Source organism: Cercospora kikuchii, assembly GCF_019650295.1.
Source record: "Cercospora kikuchii DNA, contig_00004, whole genome shotgun sequence".
Lineage (NCBI taxonomy): Eukaryota > Fungi > Ascomycota > Dothideomycetes > Mycosphaerellales > Mycosphaerellaceae > Cercospora > Cercospora kikuchii.
This window is the reverse complement of record NW_025408585.1, coordinates 125,434-140,939: the sequence shown is the minus strand read 5'-3', so window position 1 is coordinate 140,939 and position 15,506 is coordinate 125,434. Positions and strand designations below refer to the sequence as shown.

At 52.8% G+C, this 15,506-nt stretch overlaps 6 protein-coding genes across 6 annotated transcripts; 4 read left to right on the top strand and 2 right to left on the bottom strand.

Annotated features, from left to right (window-relative positions):
* Positions 1 to 472: 472 nt before the first annotated feature.
* CKM354_000628900 (uncharacterized protein) lies at positions 473 to 2,384 on the top strand (the record flags this gene model as incomplete). Its single annotated transcript, XM_044801597.1, has 7 exons — positions 473 to 649; positions 701 to 918; positions 970 to 1,024; positions 1,080 to 1,268; positions 1,326 to 1,552; positions 1,603 to 1,716; positions 1,766 to 2,384. The coding sequence occupies 7 exons, from the start codon at positions 473 to 475 to the stop codon at positions 2,382 to 2,384; spliced, it is 1,599 nt and encodes a 532-aa protein (XP_044657532.1).
* A 719-nt stretch (positions 2,385 to 3,103) lies between these two features.
* Positions 3,104 to 4,980, top strand: CKM354_000628800 (uncharacterized protein; the record flags this gene model as incomplete). The annotated part of the gene is made up of 6 exons (XM_044801596.1): positions 3,104 to 3,221; positions 3,279 to 3,542; positions 3,598 to 4,317; positions 4,376 to 4,457; positions 4,510 to 4,790; positions 4,850 to 4,980. 6 exons carry the CDS (start codon positions 3,104 to 3,106, stop codon positions 4,978 to 4,980), a joined length of 1,596 nt encoding a protein of 531 aa, XP_044657531.1.
* Positions 4,981 to 5,058: 78 nt separating this feature from the next.
* CKM354_000628700 (uncharacterized protein) lies at positions 5,059 to 6,638 on the bottom strand (the record flags this gene model as incomplete). The annotated part of the gene is made up of 2 exons (XM_044801595.1): positions 5,059 to 5,854; positions 5,914 to 6,638. 2 exons carry the CDS (start codon positions 6,636 to 6,638, stop codon positions 5,059 to 5,061), a joined length of 1,521 nt encoding a protein of 506 aa, XP_044657530.1.
* A 1,235-nt stretch (positions 6,639 to 7,873) lies between these two features.
* Positions 7,874 to 9,242, bottom strand: CKM354_000628600 (uncharacterized protein; the record flags this gene model as incomplete). Its single annotated transcript, XM_044801594.1, has 2 exons — positions 7,874 to 8,209; positions 8,268 to 9,242. The coding sequence occupies 2 exons, from the start codon at positions 9,240 to 9,242 to the stop codon at positions 7,874 to 7,876; spliced, it is 1,311 nt and encodes a 436-aa protein (XP_044657529.1).
* A 719-nt stretch (positions 9,243 to 9,961) lies between these two features.
* Positions 9,962 to 10,861, top strand: CKM354_000628500 (uncharacterized protein; the record flags this gene model as incomplete). The annotated part of the gene is made up of 1 exon (XM_044801593.1): positions 9,962 to 10,861. The coding sequence occupies one exon, from the start codon at positions 9,962 to 9,964 to the stop codon at positions 10,859 to 10,861; it is 900 nt and encodes a 299-aa protein (XP_044657528.1).
* An 895-nt stretch (positions 10,862 to 11,756) lies between these two features.
* On the top strand, positions 11,757 to 15,082 carry CKM354_000628400 (uncharacterized protein; the record flags this gene model as incomplete). Its single annotated transcript, XM_044801592.1, has 7 exons — positions 11,757 to 11,850; positions 11,914 to 12,040; positions 12,106 to 12,274; positions 12,330 to 12,656; positions 12,709 to 12,760; positions 14,172 to 14,750; positions 14,946 to 15,082. 7 exons carry the CDS (start codon positions 11,757 to 11,759, stop codon positions 15,080 to 15,082), a joined length of 1,485 nt encoding a protein of 494 aa, XP_044657527.1.
* Between the last annotated feature and the right edge of the window lie 424 nt (positions 15,083 to 15,506).

The window sequence follows — 15,506 nt, the reverse complement described above, 5'->3', positions numbered from 1 at the left end:
ACGGCACTTGCACATCCTCTTCTTTGATCGCCAGTGATCAGTCACACACGCGCTGATCTTACGAGCGATCCAAGCGTGCTGCCACGGCCTTGCTGCGCAGACTCAAGACGTAGAACGAGACAAGAGGTTCTGCAAACTGTGGCGGAGTCTGACACGGACCTGGGTTCCGAATGAAATACTCAAGTGCCGAAGTACTGAATACGATATGCAAGTGCCGAGCTTCTGAAATGCACACGGTTCCACGCGAGGATGAGAAATCATGTCGGAACCATGCTTACCTCTAACCATGTTGACACGTTCCGGGGCCGCCACCATGTCGCCAAGAACCCAACCACGCGACAGCCCCATGGGGTATGCCTGTATGCCCCCGGTAAATGTTCCCCGCGTGTTCCGCAAATAAGTGCTCGTATATTAGAGTTGGTCAATGGCCATAGCTGAGTCGCTGTCTCTGCGCGAATGCAGAATGTCAAAGATGGAGAAAAGTACCCAGGAATACTCGCCAGGAAGCAGTGATGCAGATCATCTGGAGTTGAAGCAAGAGCCGACAATAGAGCCAGTACCACAGGAACTGCAAGTCGACGGCGGCATTCTGGTGGACGTCAAAGATGGTGATAAGGCGACCCATTTAAAGCTTGCGCCCGATGGACATGTGCGTACTCTTTGTACGTCTCATTAGAGAAGACACTAATCGTTCCCGTAGACCGTTCTTATTCCTCAACCGACCGACGATCCAAACGATCCTTTGAATTGGTCATGGAGGAAGAAGCATGCTATATTGTTCGTTGCTGCGTTCGCTGGCTTCGCAGCAGACTATACTTCCACTTGGGGGCCCGCGGTCATCTTCCCACAAATGGAAGATTTTAACATCTCGTCATTCCATACCATGAATCGACCGAACAACCTCAATGTCTTGGCTGGGTAGGTAACGCTTGTTCAAGACTTCGAAGTACAACGCTGAGAAGTTCGAAGGGCTCTAGGAGGTCTGATATGGGTGCCTGTGAGCTCATGGTTTGGACGTGCGCCGGTATGTCTAAATCTCGACCATTTCCGCGGCAGTACAGTATCTGATTATTGCTCAGGTGATGTTCTGGACGGCGATAGTCGGACTTGCGGTCTCTTGCGGAGCGGCTGCAGCCACCTCATATGGAGTCTACTTCGCGATGCGAGTCCTGACTTCACTCTTCCTCACGGCTGGCCAGACAATGACGATTGCGGTCCTAAAAGATATCTTCTTCTTCCACGAGCGAGCGCGAAAGATTGGGTTATGGGTGAGTGATTATCTTGGTGCCTCGGATCTGTTCGACCTTGCTGATTCATACTTCCAGGCACTGTTGTATATTGCAAGTCCTTACTTCGGACCTCAATACAGCAACTTCATCCTGCACGGTACTGGAAGTTGGACTGATGTTGCTTGGGTTGGCGCTGCAGTCGTAGCCATCAACATCATCTTGGTAGTACTGATCATCGATGAGACTTGGTACGATCGGACCAAATCCTCTCATGAGCAGCCAGAGCGAGCTTCGGGCTTGTATGGCAGATTTGAGCGCCTGGTGTAAGTCGTCCTTTCGGTGCAAAATGTTACATGGCTGATCTTGTTTGCAGTGGTATATGGCAAATTCGGCATCACAAGGAGTACTTTCCGAGTCTGTGGCCCACGTTCAAAGGCTTCTTCGAGATCATATATCAGCCAGCATTCTTCTTGGTTGCTCTGAATTAGTAAGCTGCCTTGCCTTGCGCAATTACTTCACTGCTGATAGTTTTAAAGTCTCATGAACTTTGCTTGGGCCATCGGCATCAACATCAGCGGTGCTATCTTGTTCGCTCAACCAGAAGCAGCTGGTGGCTATGGGTACAATTCCAAACAGGTCGGATATCTGTACTTCACACCAATCGTAGCGATTTTCCTAGGAGAGGTCTTCGGCCACTACTTCAACGACTTCATGGCCAGAAGATACGTTCGCAAGCATGGCGGTGTTTTCGAGCCCGAGGTCCGAATCTGGACCATTCATATTGCCATCCTGTTTATGGCGCCTGGGCTCATCACCTTCGGATACGCTTTGGAGAAGCATCTGAACGTGGCCGCAGTCATCTTCGGTTGGGGCATGCACACCTTCGGTCTCATGGTCATGTCTGTGGCGAACATCGCCTACGGACTTGATTCATATCCCACCTTGCCCGCAGAAGTTGGTGGTTGGCTCAATTTTGCTCGGTTGATGGGTGGCTTCAGCGTGGACTACTACCAAACTGATTGGGCGAACGCAGTCGGTTACGATGGCAGCTTTGGCACCCAAGCTGCCATTTCGGTGGCTTCGCTCGTGCCGGCCATCATTGTGCATATCTGGGGAAAGCGCCTGCGTGCAATGGGCACACTGGCCAAGAAATAGGCGTCAGCAGACAGAGCAGACGCATGCTCAGGAATTGTAGACAGTGTCTCGGAAGCGTTGATGTTTTGATACGAGGGCAGCCAGCAAGAAATACACAGACGTCAAGGGGAAATTGCGAATGACGAATCACAGTGCCAAGAGAAACCATGGCCCACTTTTCCTTCATCTCCTCTCCGTTATGTGCTTCCTCGCGACCAACATGCCATATTGTCCCATTGCCAACTCTGTTGTTCATTTCGCCCCTAGCGTAGCGATGACAGCATCTGCTTGAGTATGGGTCACTGGCGCTGAACCTGATCGACATGTGTCAATCACAAAGGTGCATCTACAGCCATGCCGAGCACTACACGAGCGTACGCATATTCATTGCGCTACTATCTATTCTACCAAGCACAATAGTTTCTCATACTGAGCTTCTCAACCTATGGATGCCGATTGCCTAAAACGTATTGACCTGGAAGAACACGCGGAAGCCAGATCCCGGAACAAGTCTCGGAAACCCCAGACGGAAAGGTCTCTCGGAATAGTGGCTGCCCAGCATAGCTTCGTCTAGGTCAGCGCCCAGAATGCGGAGTGTGGAGAGCAGTAGCACGAATGCGCAGTCATTCGAAGTAAGCTAGGTTCTATTGGCCATAACAATCAAAGTTGCCTGCCGACAGCCTGGAGACAATTGTGTGGGAATCCTCCTACAGGCTTGAGCAGTCACACTTTGCTACAGAATGTTGTTACTATCGCCTGTGGTATGGCTCATAGCAAGCGTCTTGCTTGTGTTTCGCTTATTGTTCAGCCTTCGATCAAGTCGTCCGAAAAGCACACAAGATCTTCCTGGCCCATCGGGTGAGCTGTCGCAGTGCCTAAGCAGAGGGTACTACATACTGACGACTTTCGACACAGGACTGCCATGGATTGGTAGTGTGTTTGATCTGAACAAAGGCGAAGGCGGCTACTTCTGGTTCAAGTTCACAGAATGGAGCAAGCAGTTCGGGTCCATCTACCAATACAAGACCTTCGGCAAGATCAATGTGGTTGTCAATACAGAGAAGATGGCGAATGATCTGCTGAGGGAGCGAGGAGAGTTTTATAGCTCCAGAGAGAGTCTCCCAATGGCTTCACAGTTACTCAGTGACGGATACAAGGCACTTTTCCTGCCGTACGGAGGTAAGATGGTTTCTGAAATGAACTCTCGAAACTCCTAACAAGTGTTGGTTCACAGAAAAATGGCGCCGAGTACGAAAGCTCCAACACCATGTAACTCAGGTCAATGCCGCAAATTCGTACCAGCCACTCCAGCAGCACGAGTCAGCTCGTATGGTGAACGATCTGGTCTCAAACCCTGGAGAATATAAGACACTATTCCGTCGCTATGCCTCAGCTCTCATTTTGCGACTTACGTATGGCATTGAAGTGCAGACAGGCAACGAAGACATCGTCCGATTAGTCTACGAGAACCAACTCAACGTCGAACGTGTCTCAGCACCAGGCCAGTACCTAGTCGATGTGTTGCCCATCCTGATGTGGCTGCCAACTTGGCTTGCGCCATTCAAGCAAGAGGCAAAAGCTCATCGCACACGTGAGGTGAATCTCTTCTCAAATCTAGTGAAAGGTGTCGAGCGAGACATAGAAGCAGGAAAGGCAGGACCAAGCTTCACTCGTACGTGGCTAGAGAACAAGGAAAAGTGGGCTCTGGAAGATCTGCAAGGAATATATGTCCTCGGAGGACTCTACTCAGCTGCTGCTTCTACGACCGCCTCTCTGGCAACGAGCTGGTTACTGATGATGGTCTTGCATCCGGAATGGTTCCAGAAACTCCAAGCACAAATCGATGAGGTCGTAGGGCCTGATCGACTCCCACGGTATGACGATTTACCGAACCTTCCACTGCTTCGGGCAGTAGCAAAAGAGGTTGCGAGAATGAGACCCGTCACTGCCGGAGGTGAGAAAGTCCCCACTGTAGTGATACTTAAGGCTGGCTTTACTCACAAACAGGCTAGGCATAGCGCACAAATCCACGCAGGACGACACTTACAATGGCTACTTCATTCCCAAAGGCAGCATTATTCATCCTAACCTATGGTAAGTTCTCTCAGATTTGGAGCAGAAATCTCTGTCCAACTAACGCGTTTAGGGCTATCCACCACGATCCAGCACTCTATCCAGATCCGTTCACCTTCAACCCCAACCGCTGGCTATCTCCCGATTTCCCAACCACATATAAAGAGCCTCTATCAAAGTACCCAAACATGAATAACTTCTCAGTGTTTGGCTTTGGTCGACGTCTTTGTCCCGGAGGACACATTGCCGAACGAAGCATTTACATTCTATCTGCTCGGATGGCATGGGCTTGTAATATCAAGAAAGCTACTGATCCGAAGACTGGAGCACCGATTACGCCTCCGGAGTATAATTGTGAGTGTGAACCTCGCTGGATTGGAGTAGATTAGAGTGACTTTGCTAACTATTCACAGACGTCAAAGCATTGAATACGGAACCTCACCCATTCCCGTTCCATCTGGAGTGTCGGAGTGAGAAGCATAGGGAGGTCTTGCAGCGAGAAGCGAAGGAGGCGTCGGACGCGTTGAGCTGTGGGGGCATATAGTGCAGCTAGAATGAGCCAACTATGCATACGCTTACGTCGCTAACCTCATCCCAAATTCTTCATTACTCCAACATGAAATCAGTATCCAGTGCCAGTGCCCCGGACAACATCGCACTGCTGTATACGACTATATGGTGCCCCAGTGAGCCACTGTCCCTCCAATACAGGTCTCGGCAGATCTGTCCAGAAACGCTGCACTCTTCGGCTCGCCGCCACAAACCTCTGCCTCACTTGCTCAACACCTTCATCAACCAAGCGACCATCTCTCTTCCTCCACTCGCCATCAATGAGGACATGCTTGATTTGTCCAACGTGCGAGTGCATGACGATGGCAGCCACAGGATCATCGAAGCCAAGAAGACCTGGAGCTGTGCCATCGAAGACGACAATGTCGGCTTTAGCTCCTACTTGCAGAACGCCCAATTCTGGTCTTCGCAGTGCCAGACCTCCGGATCGTGTTGCAAGTAAGAAGGCTTGGTTTGTTGAGATTGGATTGTTCGCTGGTACGCGCCAGTTGGCTCGCTCTGGGCCATACAGCTGATCGCGGCCACGCTGAAGCCAGAGGCGCGCTTGAGAGATAAGATCTCCAGACTGAGCGTAGTTTGTGCCTACGCTCAGTGAGGCTTGATCGGATATGTGGATCGTCCGGGTCAAGTCAGCGCCGTGACTCATTTCGTAGCCGACGGCCGATGAGATGTAGTGATTGAATCTGCGGAGAAGTGTGGCGTCTGTGGGATTGATGCTGTTGCTGTGAATGAAGATCACTGGGGTCGAAAGGTTGAGCAGACCCAATGAAGCGAGTAGGCTCGGGCTGTTTTCGTTGCCATCAACGCCGCCGACGAAGTGTGTTTCTAGTGCTGTCGCGTTCGAATTCCTACACGCAAGTCAGCTTTCATCTGGGCCTGCTCAAGGACGCAAAAAGCTGAAAGGTACCTGATGAACTCAACAACTTGCTCGATCTCTGCTGATGCCCCAATGTCGAAGGTCTCATACGCCAAACCCATACTGATCAAGTTGCTCTGCTCTTGGCTTTGTACTTGAAGCTCTCTCCAAAGCTCAAATTGGGCTTGCAATGTAAAGTTGCCAGGCTTTGTTCCAATTTGAGGAGCAAAAATGCCACGAATACCGCTGTCGATATGGGCTCTGTGCGCCGCTCGAGTGACCTCCTCGTTCCATGTTGCGGAGGCATGATCAACAATGGTCGTGACTCCTGCATCTATAGCTTCGAGAAATCCCAGGAGCTGGGAGTCATACATGACATCGCCATCGTAAACTTCAGCGAGTAGGGTGGTGTTAGTCCAATGGGTGATGTATTCTGCGAGAGTTGCGTTGCCCGCGATGGTGCGCTGAGCTGTCTGCCATGAGTGCCGGTGGGTGTCGATAAATCCTGGGACAATGATATCTCCGGTTGCATCGATGCGTTCGAAGTCGGCCGTGACATTACTGGCATCGGAGCTTGAAGTAGGAAAGATGGCGGCGATGCGATCGTTCGTGATGAGAAGTGAAGAATTCCGAAGGACCAGAGGAATCCCGTTCGCCTCATCATAGGAGACTATTGTTGCATGCTCAAAGAGAGTGGATCGTGCGAGAGCAAGCAGCGGAAATGTGAGACTGAGTAGGCATGTCTGCCACGAAAGAGAAGTATAAGGAGAAGGCATGATTGGTCGAGTTCGTGACCTCCTTCTCGATCTGTGGGTGAAACGCGATGACCTTCAAAAGTGTTCTTACCAGTACTGATACTTATACAATCGGACGCAAGCTACGTCCGATTCTTGAGAAGCCATGAGAGGAACTAGCACGTCAGTAATTTTCCCCAAACACGTCCCGAGCCAAGAGGTCGCAAGACCTCAGACTGGCGCTCGTCGAAGCCGTCGTCTTCCATGCCGGCATATCCAGGAAGATGGACTCTGTGCTTGAGCGCGAACGGACTTGGGAGTTGGTGGATTGTGAGACCGGATTTAAGAGAGGCAAAAGTTATGCCGACTGCTGAGGTTGTGCCGGTGGCTGACCGTCAAAGCTCGCGTCAATATTTAATTGTGTTTTGCTTCAACTTCCGAACTCCGGAGCTGCGGTCGTTGTGGGAGAAGAGAAGCATGAGCAACGCGTCACGACACGTAGACTGCACGCCTAACAATGTCCAGCACAGCACAGATCGACTCGATGACATTGAAGTATGGGGTACAGGAATAAACCAGCCAGCCTCCGAGATTCCTTCGCCTACGAGGAGACGGCCATCACTGCCGAAGAGAAGGAGAAGCAGAGTCAACATAGCTGCTGGCCACCATTGGTTATCAGCAACATTCGGACGATGCCTGGATTGCCCAGATAATGGGTGGAAGAAGCCATGGCAACGCGGGGAAAACACGATGACATGATGGGAACAAGATACGGGCAGAAGGTCTCAATTATCTCTTGTCAAGTCGAAGCTACTGTACATGCGGTTGCTCTTTGTTCGGAAGAGCCATTAATGCAATGTCCATCTGAGGCGGACTGTGCTCAGAGGACGTCCAGCAAAACGAAAGTAAAGTCTGTCAAAAGCAGTAACAAAGTCCTCCTCGGTCGACTGCTGTGAAGCTCATATGACCTCTCAGAAAGCAGAAAAGAAGTGTGTGATGCGCAACGGAAAAGAAGCGTGTCAAGCGCAATGACAAATGCCGCCATGTAGAGCTGTGAAGCTCGACGAACAGCCGAGAACGCAAAGTGTGTCAAAGGCGGTGACAAGTGTCGCAATGTGGAAGTTGGAAAGCATCTGCTGCTCGCGTCAGTCAGGCCTCGGTCGAGAGTATGCTGGATGGATCTTACCAATTGGACCAATGCTGCAAATCTCATGCCGCTCTGTCTGGTGTTTCGTGTGTCTTCTGAGCAAGTATGCCAAAAGCAAGCAGTCTCGTCTTCAAACCTCGTTCCAGTCGGGAAATCGAATACCTCTGCATTTCTTGCAGAGCTTGCAGACGGTAATCTCCGAAGAGACCTTGCGCGTACGAAAGACCCAGTCGTCCAACACGTCAGACTCGAAGAAGTTGAGTAAGTATTCGCTGATGTCGCATGAGGCCTTGGGATCTATTGGATCATCAAGGAACGGGTCGTGTGGGTAAGTGTTCAACATCTTGGTGTTCAGACGATGGATTTCCTTTCGGACTGTGCACTCGCACAGCTCGTAGCAGATGGCTTCGTGGAACCGGGGCCAGCGAGCTTCCTGGCTCAGCTCGAACCATTTGCTCTTGGAGAACTGCGAAACTGTCAGCCCGATTGTGAATTGAAAACAAGAACGGGGACTGGAGACTTACGTGTGGTGGAAGAAGAGTGAACATGTGGCCGTTCCACCCCATGAATTCCTCGTTGCGCCAGAGGGGACGGAGCAACTGGAACTTGAATTTCTTCACCCGGTCAATGTAGTTACCGACGCTGCGAATGTAGTTGCCCACGCAGCGCTGGTGCACAACATCTGCGTCGAAGACGAATGCATCGTGCTCGGCGAAATAGATTGGGCCACATTCGGCGCGGATCTGGCGACAAGTGTTGATGATGCCGGGAAGGTTGTAAGTCGCCTTGCGGTGGAAGCAAGGTCCCCCGCGGCACGTAAAGGGCTCGAGGCTGACCATCACCTCACCGTCAGGCTCGAGAACGGCCAGGCGGTAGATCTCGTTGCGGATCTCGCCTGGCAGCTTCTTGAGTGTTCCAATGTCGGACTTTGGGATTGCCCGCTTGCTCTCTTTGTGAGCAGTCTGCATGCGCTCGAACGCCTCCTTTGCCATAAGCAGCTTCTGGCCGAACTCGCTGTTGACCGGACCAATTGCATCCTTCTTATCGCTGAAGACATCGCCATCGCTGAAGACGTCGCCATCGCTGAAGACGTCGCCATCGCAACTGAAACCCTCCCCAAATTTCCCATCTGCCGATTTCACCTTTGCCATCAAGCTGCCGCCAAAGCCGCACACGCCGAAGCCAACTTCATCATAACGCGAGAGGGACGGATTAGACAAACCTTTGACTGAACCGCCTGGCGGCAAATTCGGAAACCACTGGGCCATTTCTTCGACTTGCTGGACGCAGGTGCCGGTCTTCCAAACTTGTGAGCGTCGCAGCTTGCGAAGCTGACGCGACTTCTTCTTGAGTGCGGCTGGAATGGGAATCTTGAGGTGCCGGTAGCGGCGCCGGTTGTGGTCGAAGTGACGAGAGTTGGGGTTGGCAAGTGGTGCCACTGAGTGGAGTGAAAATTTGGAGTCAAGAGGGATTTGCGAAGCGAGAGCGGAAGAGCTCATTTTGACGCGTGCGTCACGTGTAGGTCTGTTTGTTGACGTACTCACGCTCCTGTGCAATAGACTCAACGGCTTGCAGGTGAACAGGGGCGCGTGCAGGGCGCGAAATGATGTCCGACAGTCGCGAGCAGAACTGGTGTAGCTGACAACTCGAGAGATCTTGAAAGAGCGCTGAAGTTGAGCGCGTGTTCTGAGTTGTTCGTATTGTGGAAGCGAACATCTGCGCGAGGTGTAGATGTGGTGAAGATAAAGGGGCGGCGCAAGTGAAGGCAGCTGCGCCAAGTGTAGCTCGAACCTTGTCTGGCGCGCTTCACTTGCACCTCCGCGACCAGCACCGCGCCGGCCGTCGATCGAAGGCGGGCAGCGAGACCAGAAGTTGCAGGCCATGGGTCGTACTCACTGCCACATTCCGTGTTTCATCAGCTATATCCTGCCAGTCGTTATGGACATCGGAGAAGTGAATCTCACTTCACTTCATCTCGCAAATGTCAAATCTGGAGTGGAGCAGGATCGAGTTCCGTCGTGCCACCAGAATGAGCATCACCTTCATCACAGCTCTTTCCATATGGCAGCCCATTCAGTTGCTGGGCGCATACCACTCCTGATCTAATCCTGACATTTCTGCTTTTTGAACCACATACTTCACACGTCAAACACCAACCACAACTCAATCACCAGCTACGCTATCCCACGGAACAGGAAGCTTGATTCGCCAAGACATCATGGTCGGGCTGCCAAAGGAGATGACCGCCGAAGAAGCGGCTGCTGAGTTGGCATACGAAGAGCTTCGCCAAAAGTGGGCAGAAGAGGAACATCGACGCGAATTGCTCTACATCAGAACTCAGCAGGAGCGGGAACTCAAGATGCAGATGCTTCGAAGCCGCGCGCAGTCACGGGCTTGTGTCGACCTCACTGCCGACAGCAACGACGAGGGAGATGTCAAGATCAAGACAGAGCTGCATACTGAGCATGAGCTTGGATCTGGATCCGCAATTCAGCCAATGCCATCTGCATTGCAAGTTTTGCAGATGCCGGCGCCATCTCGTGCCAGCACTCGCTCCATGCCCAGAACAGGAGAGCAGATGTCTGTGCCAGCAACAAATACTGTCCAACACGAGAACGACTCATTCAGACCAGGTAACAACTTCGCCGGATTCAAAAGCAAATTTGCAGACTTCACATGTCCGTATCCCGAGCAACTTCCAACGATCGTCAAGGACCCGAATGGGATCCCTGGTCGAGATTACATCGAACTGCGGTGTGGAGAGTGTGGAGCTAATTTTGGAAGGAACCGGACATTCATCAAGGGCGCATGGGGTTTCTATGCACACTTGAAGTCCATTCACGATAAAAAGTATCCCAAAGGCACACTCCCGTCAGCCGCGCAGCTCGTGGATATGTGCGCGTACAGAGCTGTGTCACGGCAAGAAGTAGAGTCACTTCGTCGCCAGAAGTCTAAGATCGAGGTCGTTCTGAGCCCTGGCGCAGAAGATGACCATCCCTCGAAACGCAAACGCAATAAGAGCGAGGTGCACGGAAAGACATCCGAGCTCGGCCGCAGATCCGCCAAGTCGCCTCGGAAGGAGAGACGCACGAAGTCACCCACCCAGGAGAAGTCCTAGAAGACGGCGGCCACAGAAGAGCGCAGCACACGTGGAGTAGGTCGCAAGAAGCCCATGATCGACAGTAGTTCGGAAGACTCTGAGGACGCCGACGCTCGTCCAGCAGAGAGCCCAGAACAATCTCAACCTACTCATTCAAGCAGGCGTAGCAATCTCCGTTGCTGGAGACGCTCACCACCACCAAGGGCCTTGAGGCAGGAGTCCAGTGAGCTGCAAAACCAGTATGATGACGAGAGACCGAATGGGGAGTGGACTGGCCAGAGCATTTTCCAGGAAGAGACTCTGCCATTTGGCGCGGAGCAGAATGGGAAGCACCTGGAAGACACTGCAGCTGAGCTAGAAGAATCGACTGGGGCAGACTACCCATGAGCTGCATCGGAAGGCCGCCAGCGGCACAAGCTGCGTGCAAGCAGAAATGTGACATCTTTCTGGCAGGCTGAGGCCAGCTGCAGTCTCTTACGGGCGGGCGATATGGCTGAATCTCAGCGACATTGCGAGATGTATGATGTATGATCCTGTTGTAGACTGAATGGGCATTTCTTATCCACTCTTGCGATCGTCATCGAGTTCCGTTTTGTTGGGCGCGATGCTCAGCGAGAGGCCGGCTGAAGCTTGCTCGAGAAGTCGAGCCGCCGTGCGAGGAGTTGCTAACATCGCTGCGTCCTTGAAAGCAGATGATCTTCGTTGGTGACATGAACCGGAACGCTTGTGAAAGGTGAAGTGAGGTGTCGTAGTAGTAAGCAGACCCTTTGCCGCTAGCCGGGCGCTCGGACGTTTTTGGACCCACACAGCAGAACAGATCTTTTTGAGTTGCGAACAGAGAAAAGTGCGCTCCTCTGCTCTGCCATCTTCACCCTCTCTCCACCACCCACTTCTTCCACACCACACATACAACATGGCGGACGAAGTTTACGACGGTGCCATTGGCATCGATCTCGGAACCACATACTCATGTGTCGCCAACTATGAGGGCGCCGGCGTCGAGATCAGTATGTGCAGCGCACAGCGCCAGCGACGAACCATTGAAATTCGCATCTAACAGTCGCCAATAGTCGCCAACGAGCAGGGTAGCTTCACCACCCCATCCTTCGTCTCCTTCACCTCCGAGGAGCGTCTTATCGGTGAGGCCGCAAAGAACCAGGCCGCGATGAACCCAGAGAACACCGTCTTCGATGTCAAGTGAGTGCGAAATTCGAGAAAAAAAAAAAGAGGAGGCGAAGGAAACATCATACTGATTGCCGTAGGCGTCTCATCGGTCGCCGATTTGATGACCCAACCGTCAAGAAGGATATCGAGTCATGGCCATTCAAGGTCGTTGAGGAGGGTGAGAACCAGCCAAAGGTCCAGGTCGAGTATCTCGGCGAGACCAAGACCTTCTCTCCTCAGGAAATCTCCGCCATGGTCCTCGGCAAGGTCAGTGATTCGCGAAAGCTACATTACCAGACAGTACAGGACTAACAATGCGCAGATGAAGGAAGTTGCTGAGACCAAGCTCGGCAAGAAGGTCGAGAAGGCTGTCATCACTGTGCCAGCTTACTTCAACGACAACCAGCGTCAGGCCACCAAGGACGCCGGTTCCATTGCCGGACTCAACGTTCTCCGTATCATCAACGAGCCTACCGCTGCCGCTATCGCCTACGGTCTCGGTGCCGGAAAGTCTGACAAGGAGCGCAACGTCCTGATTTACGATCTTGGTGGAGGTACCTTCGATGTGTCCCTCCTCAACATCCAGGGCGGTGTCTTCACTGTCAAGGCCACTGCTGGTGACACCCACTTGGGAGGTCAAGATTTCGACGTGCGTAATCAGATTGCTATGCTTGCGATGGACAACGACTAACCATGCGCAGACCAACCTTTTGGAGCACTTCAAGAAGGAGTTCCAGCGCAAGACCAAGGCCGGTAAGTATCACTTTCCCTTCACTTCACATCACAAGACCTGCACCCACAACACCTTCCTTCAAACCTTTCCCAACAAAGCTTTCCGCAACACAACATTGCAACTTCGACGCATCGCGCCACACTTGCCAGCGCGCACTGGTAACCGACGCACACTACACTGCGCCTTCGCCGACATGGCGACTGCGACTGCAGCGCTCTATACGGCGCCTTCTTCGACATGGCGAATGCGGCTGCAGCGCTCTACACGGCGCCTTCTTGCACAGCATGTCGGCCATGACTGTCAATAAAGGCCTGTTCGCTCTTCATCCTGGGGCTGTTCACACGCACACGCACACGCCCACACATTCGTCAAGACACCACCAACTGCCGACTACACCAACTGCCAGCCGCAAACGTGTGACACGTTCAAGATGAACAATGACGCCCACACGCTCAACGACATCATCGCTACTCACATGTATTCCATCACCCACGGCCCTCACTTCGTCAGCCCTGCGTTCAAGCACATCTTCCCCACTATGGAAGCTGCAAAGAACCGAGTCCATTCAGCCAGTCCCATTTATGCAGAGGGCCTGCTCGAAGTCCTCACCAGCGATGAGCCACCGCCAGTCTCCTTCTTCATGTCACTTCCAGAGAGCAACGACAGACACAGCTTTGGCGTCTACATCATCGTCTACACCAAGCCTGGTTGCATCACCAAGATCTATACTGGTTCTGCGGCTGATGCCACGCTCGGCGTCTACGCTCGCATGTATACGCACGACAATCAAAAGATGGAGCCTCTTCACGTTGAACAGATCCTCGACGATGGCTATGAGGTTGCACACAAGGGCTTCCTCATTCGCATCAAGCGCCCCACAGACCCAAATGAGGTCCACTACGACAAGACCCTCACTCTGGGCTTTGAGGGCTCATTCGACTTCATCTTCGACACGCAGAATGGGCCTGGTCCATTCAAGAGCCTTGCCTCACTCCAGCTCTGGTCCCGTGACACCCACACCTTCGAGTATGAGGGCCTGTGCTCCCACTCTGCCTTTCGGGAAGCAACTGAGAAGCACCTCAATCTCAGTGACGAAGAGAAGGAAGCCGCGGCTGCTGAGCGGAAGGAGCATACGCGGCTGTACAAGCTTGGTTGGCGCCAGGGAGTGCGAGACAATCCGAACGAGAAACACGTTGCGACCAAAGAGCGCACCAAGAAGAACCGCAAGGCCAATCGCAAGACCACCGATGCCGCCGCCAGAGCATCTCGCAAGTGGTATTGCAATCTCTGCAGCTTCGCTGCTCCCGACGCTGCTGGACTTCGGAAGCACAATGGCGGGAAAGGCCACAAAGCCTTGGAAGCAGCCCAGAAACACACCTCATCGCTCACAAACTTCTTCACTTCTAACCGAAACTAATCCCAAACACATAGACCTCTCCGGCGACCCGCGCGCCCTCCGTCGTCTGCGCACTGCTTGCGAGCGCGCCAAGCGCACTCTGTCGAACGGCACCCAGACCACCATCGAGATCGACTCGCTGTTTGAGGGGCATGACTTCAACTCCAACATAACCCGTGCCCGTTTCGAGGATATCAACAGCAAGGCTTTCAACGGCACTATCCAGCCAGTTGAGCAGGTCCTGAAGGATGCTGCCATTGAGAAGAGCAAGGTTGACGAGATTGTGCTTGTCGGTGGTTCTACTCGTATTCCACGGATACAGAAGCTTCTCAGCGACTTCTTCAACGGCAAGAAGCTCGAGAAGAGCATCAACCCTGATGAGGCTGTCGCCTACGGTGCCGCCGTTCAGGCTGGTATCCTCTCTGGAAAGGCCACCTCCGCCGACACTGCCGACCTCCTTCTCCTCGATGTCGTCCCATTGTCGCTCGGTGTCGCCATGGAGGGCAACATCTTCGCCCCAGTTGTCCCACGTGGACAGACCGTCCCAACGATCAAGAGTAAATCACATAGCCAAATCTTTATCCACAATGATCCCATGCTAACGTATTCACAGAGTATGTAAATCCCCTTTCCCCTACTAACACCCCATCCCGCTTCCCACTCCCCTTCACATTCCCATTCGCGCTACCTATCCAGCTCTCACTGGTTGCTGGCCATTTCTGGACCTGTTTCTTCCTGGATTCATTGCACTGTCTTGCGAGCACTTTGCTCCAAGTCGCAGATCTTGCGTACCAGCGTGCGCTGTGAAGCGTGCACCATGGCTGTGAATTTCGCATTCGAGCCAAGCCAAGCCCAGCGATCATCACGTGATCTCATACCAACTTTCGGCTCGCCTGGCACCAAATATCGCGTTTCTACAATATTCAGACACGCCGAAAATGGCTGAAATTCTCCAAAGACGCGTGGAAATTGCCATTCGTTGGAGCGCGTCGCGCTGCCTCTCACCGCGTGTTGAGCTGCAATGCCTGGTGCAATTTGGCCCATGGGCGGGACAGCAAGATGAAGCATTTCGCGCTGGGCAGGGCCTTTCTCTGATGGCACGACACGCCGTGAACAGCTGGAGTGCGCTTCAGTCGCTTCGCGCTCGTCGCATTTGCGGAAATGATGCTGTCTTCACCTTGCGCGGAGTTTGCGCAAGCTCCGACGCGCTCTTTCCTTGGGAGCGACTGCTGCCTTGGTGCACCTTCCCTCACATCCCGCCAATGGCCCTCACTGAAAACTGGACTCTCGTCTCAACTTCTTCCTCACCACTACCACAACCTCCACCACCTCTCCCCATCACTGTCGTCGCGTCCATTCATTGTCGGTCA